Raw genomic sequence first — 7,837 nt, forward strand, 5'->3', positions numbered from 1 at the left:
GGACTCTCTAAAAGTGAGGATGAGTCTTGTGTGTATGTCAAAGCTAATGGGAGTATAGTTAGCTTTCTAGTCTTGTATGTTGATGACATACTGCTCATAGGTAACGACGTTCCAACCTTATAAGAGGTTAAGTCTTGGCTTGGGAAGTGTTTTTCTATGAAGGATCTAGGGGAAGATGTTTATAGTTTAGGGATAAGTATCTTGAGAAAGAGGAGTAAAAGACTAATTGGACTTAGTCAGAGTACTTACTTGGACAAGGTGCTGAAACGTTTTAGCATGGAGAATTCCAAGAAAGTTGAGTTACCTATCCAGAGAAATACCAAATTGAGTAAGACTCAGAGTCTGAGTACTGATGCATAGATAGCGGAAATGAGTCGAGTACCATATGCTTGGCTCGATCATGTACGCTATGACATGTACTCACCCTGATGTGGCTTTTGCGTTGAACATGGTAAGTCGATATCAAGGAAACCCAGGTAGAGCTCATTGGATAGTAGTTAAGAACATTCTTACGTATCTGCGAAGGACTAAGGACTGGGTCCTTATACTTTTATGGCAGTGATGACTTGAGAGTGACAGGGTATAGCAACACCAGATTTCACACCGATAGAGATAACTTCATATCTCAGTCCGACTGGGTGTTTACCCTAAATGGAGGAGCAGTGACTTGGAAGAGTTCCAAGCAGGAGACCGTAGCTGATTTAATGTGTGAATCATAGTAATAGCCACGAGTGAAGCGTTGAAGGATGTTATATGGTTGAAGAACTTCATTGGAGACCTTGGAGTTGTACCAGCCATAAATGAGCTCATGGAGATTTTCTGCGATAATGAAGGAGTGGTTGCCTTAACCAAGGAACCAAGGGATCATGGCAGATCCAGGCATATCGACAAGAAATACCACTTTATCATACATCGGGTAGAAGGACTCCTCGTTGTCAAGAGGGTATCATCAGAAGAGAATCCTGCAGATCCCGTCATAAAGGGTCTGAGTAGGATCAAGCACGTTCAACGTGCGAGGAGTATTGGTCTGAATGACGATATTAGTTTTAGTGATTAGATAGATATTTTTTAGAAACTTGTAATAGATAATTGTAATTGACAATTGATGATTAAGTGATAGAGATTTATTTATGAGTAATGTTTACTATCTTGTGTTAATTTTTTACTATTGTTTCACGTTTGCATGTTTTACTTCATGAATAAATGGATTATTCGAAATTATCCACAGTCAATCATACTTTGGAAGTAAGTAATGACGCAAGACTGTCATGAGTTGGCTTGTAGATTTTCTAAGTGCTTAGACATAGCAAAGGTTTGCTGCAACGTTCATGAGTACTCCTGAAAAAGGATTTGAGTATTGGATTAAACCCACACTCATTTGAATTACTTATTGGAATTTATCATGAGTAATTGTGAGACGATAATATCGTATAATCTTTAAACCAAGGTATATGAGTTGTTGTTTACGAGTTGGTTGTGCATTGATAATGCGTAAACGCATCAGTAACTTGATGTTATAAAACGTATTTGTTGTGTACGATGAGTAAATAGTACAAGCATATAAGTCAATTTTTATTTGTTCCTTTTGCCCTAACGAGATAAGAAATATCTTGGGCCCCTCGATGATTTTGTGTTGACTTACGTGTCAGACCCGTTCAGGACTAAATTGATGTGTTCAATTAAGTTTTATGTCATACAAATCAGAACTCGAGAAACAAACTGTTAGACATTGAGAATGATTCTATTTCATGTCTTTTTCCACACGATATTTTGTAGAACAGAGGATTATATGATCTCTTATCTAAAGGGCGCGTCATTGACTAGGACAGAGTTCGACAACGACTGTTGAGCTACGATTGCTAATCAGATTCTGAAGTCATATTTGCAGTTATAGTTATTAGACTTATCCAAGTGAGAGACTATTGGATTAGGTGTCTAAGCCCATAACTATAATTGGTATGTACTTGATTTGATAGTAACATGGTCCTTTTGGGTTGCCTTCACCATAACAACTTGACAAGATGACTTTTGGAGAAAGAGGTTAATAAAAGATTTATTAATATATTATAAGAATAATATGTTAATTAGAAATCATATTATTCAATTAGTATTAATCAGAAATTAATTTGGAATTAATTTTGGGATTAATAGAACTGATTGAAAGTACGAGGACTGGTTTTGCAAATCAATGATAGTTACAAAGTTAGGCTAATGGACTCTTTTACATGGAGTGGACGAAATCTATAGGAGGCCCTATAGAATTTTGTCCAAGGCTTCTAGGAAGGAGGTCCATGGACTGCTTATGGCCTAAGCACTCAAATCAGGGTTTCCATCTGAAAACCCTATCAACCTCAACTATATAAAGATCCCCTTAGTATGTGATTTTCGGCTTATGCATTCTAAGAGAAATCTTAGCCGATTTTCATAGTGTTCTACCCTCTCTCTCACTCATCCTTTGTTATTGGTGTTTGTGATTCCATTAGAGGTGCAATACGTGAGACACTAAAGCTTTTAAGAGTGAAGATCATCCGTGGAATACTTGTTATTACGAGATAGCAAGCAAGGTAACATTCTAACCCTTGTTTTCATATTAATTTCGAAAATTGTATGCTAGTATTAGGGTTATTGCTTTGGAACTTCTATTTGCATGTATAACTATAGAAAAACTTATATCCAAAGCAATTAGGGTTGCATGAAAACATAAGAATGTTGTTATGCTCAAAACTCATCACAATATACCAGTGATACGTGTAATTTTGGAGGAGCTTGATAAGCTCTTATAAACTCCGAAATTCAAATACATACATTACAAACACAAACCGTGGAACTACGAAGTCAAACTTGTCATAAGTTATAACAAATAAGGAACCCAATAGTTCCATATCAAGCATTGCCAGGAGAATAGAAAATACTAAATAAAGGAGATGTGGTAGAAAGAAGTGAAAGGGTACAATAGAGGAGAGACCGTAGAGAGAGTGCGTTGACATGTGCGGATCTTTTCAAGGGCTAGGGGGGGTTGTGGCCCCCCCCCCCCTGATTTTTTTGGCATTAATAGTCCCTATGCTTTAACTTTATACATATTTAGTCCAAAAATATAAAATTTTGACTACAGCCCCCCTGTTCACCGATTTTTATATAAATTGTGTTTTTGGCCCCCCAAATGAAATATTGAAGCTCTGCCGACGTTGAGGTTGTACATCTAATTCACATATCTCCGAGAGATCACTTGAACTCTCGACTTAAAAAAAAAACATCTGACACCAATGAACTAAAAACCTTTTGGTACCCAAACTAGTTACAACATGGCTTTTAGTTTTGACTGTGCACGACAATAAATGGCAAAAGAAAATAATAATAATAATAATAATAATAATAATAATAATAATAAACTTTGTTGATGGACCGAAATGGGCAGATAATATAATTGAGGGTCCAAATATTTAACTTTCCACTTTCAACTTACAAGTTACAGGTATCACAACTGAAAATGTGCACTGAGGTTAGAATAAGCTTCAGGCCCTTACAGCCCAACCCTGTTAACCCTAAACCACTTCAATCCTTATTCCCCCACTTCAATCTCTCTGCGCCTCTTCATCAAAACTCCATAAATCTTGGGTATTTCTCGATCTTTACTCAATCTTGATCATCTCCTTCATCTATAAACTCTAATTTGACAGATCGATCAATCGATCGTTCGCTCTCTTCGGCGCCGCCTCATCGCCTTTACTCCGTCCCTCATCATCCATCAGGTAATTGAAGCATTATTTTACATCGAAAAGCATAAATTTTATAGGTCTATTAATGGCATGTATCACAGCCGACTTACTACGTAATATCTGTTGGATTTACTGTCGTTTCATGTAAATTGCATGTTGTAATAGTTGGTATGTGTCGGAATATATTTATGGTAACCGAATTTTTCTGATCGTTGCCGATTGTCGTAAATTAACAAAAGGTTCCTTTCTGTTTAGTCCTTTTGAGCTATATTCAAACTATCATCCAAAACTCTTTAATCCTAAAAAATATACGATGATATGTGATATGATTGTGATAATCTTGGTTGAATGACTTGAATCTATTCAATTTTTCATGTATATAAGATAAAGATCAATACTTTTTCAAAGATTTTTCTACCAAAAGCATGATGAAACTTCAAATTGTTTATATATCTTGTTGTGTTCATGATCTTTTACCCTTTTCACTTCAATGTCAGCTTGAAGCTGTGGATGTTTGAGTTGCCCTAAACATGACACCCAAATCAACAATTCGTCTCATCACTTACTCAAACGAGCTTATAAATGGGGACCCACTTTACATATCCTCAAATTCTCTCCCAATAAAAGCATCAAACTTCGAACCAGCTGGCCATTCTTTTCATGACATTGCACTCAAACTTCGTGGCTATTTTGAAGAAGAAAATATAACATCTGACAATGAAACTCTCCCAAAAGATAAAGAACATGACTACATGCAATCATCCGATTCATATAGCAGCAGCAAAGGGAAAAAGAAAACTGCTGATGGTGTAATCCAACAAGATCATTATGCTTTATTAGGATTAGGGCATTTACGGTATTTAGCCACCGAGGAACAAATCAGAAAAAGCTACCGTGAAACCGCCTTGAAACACCACCCGGACAAACAGGCGGCACTTCTCCTAGGAGAGGAGACAGAAGCCGGAAAACAAGCGAAAAAAGACGAAATTGAAAACCGATTTAAAGCAATTCAAGAAGCGTATGAAGTGTTGATTGATTCCACAAGGAGGAGAATTTATGATTCTACTGATGAGTTTGATGATGAGATCCCTACAGACTGCTCACCTAACGATTTCTTCAAAGTTTTCGGGCCCGCTTTCATGAGAAACGGGCGGTGGTCGGTGGTGCAACCGATTCCGCCGCTAGGAGACGACACCATGCCGCTTAAAGAAGTCGATTCGTTTTATGATTTTTGGTATGGATTTAAAAGTTGGAGGGAGTTTCCACATGATGAAGAGTTTGACCTTGAACAAGCCGAGTCACGAGATCATAAAAGATGGATGGAAAGACAAAACGCAAAGTTATCAGAAAAGGCGAGAAAGGAAGAACACGCGAGGATTCGATCGCTTGTGGATAACGCGTATAAACGGGACCCACGAATCATGAGGCGAAAAGAAACATTAAAGTTGGAAAAACAAAAGAAAAAGGAAGCCAAGTTTATAGTGAAGAAACAACAAGAAGAGGAAGCTGCAAAGGTTGCGGAAGAAAATAGAAAGAAAAAGGAAGAGGAAGATAAACAAGCGGCCGAGGCTGCGTCGAATCAGAAAAAAATAAAAGAAAAAGAAAAGAAATTATTACGAAAAGAACGGACGCGTCTTCGGACGATTTCGTCCCCGGTTGTGTCCGAGAATCTCCTTAATCTTTCCTCGGATGATGTGGAAAGTATATGTATGAAACTTGATTTGTTGCAATTAAAAAAATTATGCGACGATTTTGAAGGGCAAGATGGGAATAATAAAAAAGCGGAGCTTTTAAAGTCGGCACTTAGCGTCGGGATCCAACAATCCGAGAAAGAGAAAGATAGTGTGGTAAAGAAAAGCCAAGAAAACGGGTCAATAAAAGTCAACGGGAGTCTTGCCCCAAAGAAAGAGAAACCATGGGGGAAAGAGGAGATTGAGTTGCTGAGGAAGGGGATTGTGAAATACCCAAAAGGGACGTCTCGTAGATGGGAGGTGGTGGCGGAGTATATTGGTACCGGGCGGTCTGTGGAGGAGATACTGAAAGCAACAAAAACGGTTCTTTTACAGAAACCTGATTCGGCTAAAGCATTTGATTCTTTTCTTGAAAAGAGAAAACCCGCGGTTTCCATTGCGTCCCCACTTACGACGCGTGAGGAAGTCGACGGGGTTTCGGTTTCGGTTTCCGTGGGGCCCACTGAGTCACAACCGGGTCAACCCAAGCCGAGTCAAAGTGAAGAGGCGGGTTCGTCGGGTTCGGACCAGGATGTGTGGACCCCGGTCCAGGAAACGGCTTTGGTTCAGGCTTTGAAGACTTTCCCGAAAGAAATTAACCAGAGGTGGGAACGGGTGGCAGCTGCGGTTCCGGGGAAAACAGTTAACCAATGTAAGAAGCAGTTTGCGTTGCTTAAGGAGAAGTTCAGGAACAAGAAAAAGTAAAAATTGAAAGGTTAAATTCTGTCATTTTTGCACTGGAAAATGGAAATGCTGATTTGGGAATATATGGGTTGATGAGTTTTTGTTATTGGTTAGTTGTGAAAATAAGTTAATTCCGTGTTTACGGTGAAAGTTTATGAAAAATGGAGAGGGTTTATGTTGTTTATGGGTTTTAGTGTATGGTTAAATATATGTTTAAGTATGGTGCTATTTAATATGTTTCTTTATGTATAATTTGGTATCGGATATGACTTATTTACGACTATATAAAACCAGTTTTTGGAATATCTTTGTAATTTGGTTCTTTTTAAGAAATATAAATAGATAGATTAGTTAATGACTTGATTCTCTTTTAATTTTAGAAGGATATCTCGCATGAAATATGTTCACATGTGACATCAGATGGATAAAAAAGATAAATTACATGACATCAACCATTTAAACTAAAGATAAATTACATGACATCCACCATTTAAACTAAAAATAACTTTACAGTTTTGTTATTATTATTATTATTGTTAAGATGTTTCTTACGAAATTTAATTTTTTTTCTCTGAGATTGTTCCTATCGAAAAAACATTGTATGATTAATTCGTTAAGTTAAGAATTTTCATAAGAACTATTTCTGCTATTTTGTGAAACTTGTTTAAAGGTTATTTGTAAAATTTTATACAATGACCATTTAAAATATTACAATTTTAGTCTATTTTTATTTATTTTTACACTTTCGGCTCTCTTTTTTCTCAATATTGTTATTATATATTCTTTAAATATATAAATAATTTTTGTTGTCTAGATTTTATCTAAAATATTTAAATTACAATACAAAATTAAATATTTTCGCCTTCTATTTTTTATCTAAAAATATTTTAAGCATAAAACATCATTTTATGACTTTTTAATTTTTATATGATTTAATTTTAAGATTTATGATCATTTACGAATTTAAAAATTACATCATATAAAAATTAAAAAGTTGTAAAATGATATTTTTACGCTTAAAATATTTTTAGATAAAAAATAAAAAAACGAAAATATTTAATTATGTATGATGCTTATGCAATAACAATTATATCAAATGTGAACCAACAATGTGAAAGCATGTATGATACTTATGCAATAACAACAAAACTTCAATCAAACACTTCATACAAGTACTGCAAATAGTCAACAAATAATTGGAAACCCTAGAAATCCCGGTTTAAGTCCATTTTGGACTAGGATTTCCTTATTGGGCCCAATGGGCCAATAAGCTTCCAATTTGACTATCTTGGGCTTAGAACTCTTAAATGGGCTCTAATTGGATCCACTTCCATATATTTTAATATTTTGGGCCATATTGGGCCTAGAATGAGATAAAATACCTTAATGGACCTTATTGGGCCATAACTAACCTAATTAGCCCTAATATGCCATAAAAATCATTTCTTGGTTTATTTTGGGCCAAGAATCATCTAATTGGGCCATAATATGGATTAAACACCAAAGGCCCAAAATTTCCTTCTCTTTCTCTAATTCTTGGCCTAACCTCAAAGCATGAAGAAAGAGGAGTTGACTTTCCATGCCACCTCATTTTTACATGTTGGTCTTCCATGCATTCATCCCATGTTTCCATGCACACATCACTTCAACACTCTCTCTTCCTCTCTCTTTTCTATCTTCGGCCAAGAACCACAAAGAAACACACAC

The 7,837-nt window shown here is 36.2% G+C and overlaps 1 protein-coding gene across 1 annotated transcript; it reads left to right on the forward strand.

Annotated features, from left to right (window-relative positions):
* Nucleotides 1-3,479: 3,479 nt before the first annotated feature.
* Nucleotides 3,480-6,433, forward strand: LOC145000248 (uncharacterized). Its single transcript, XM_078959443.1, has 2 exons — nt 3,480-3,749; nt 4,214-6,433. The coding sequence occupies exon 2, from the start codon at nt 4,247-4,249 to the stop codon at nt 6,149-6,151; it is 1,905 nt and encodes a 634-aa protein (XP_078815569.1). The 5' UTR covers nt 3,480-3,749; nt 4,214-4,246; the 3' UTR covers nt 6,152-6,433.
* Nucleotides 6,434-7,837: the final 1,404 nt, after the last annotated feature.

Source organism: Lactuca saligna, chromosome 6, assembly GCF_052625555.1.
Source record: "Lactuca saligna cultivar CGN05327 chromosome 6, ASM5262555v1, whole genome shotgun sequence".
NCBI classification, from domain to species: Eukaryota; Viridiplantae; Streptophyta; class Magnoliopsida; order Asterales; family Asteraceae; genus Lactuca; species Lactuca saligna.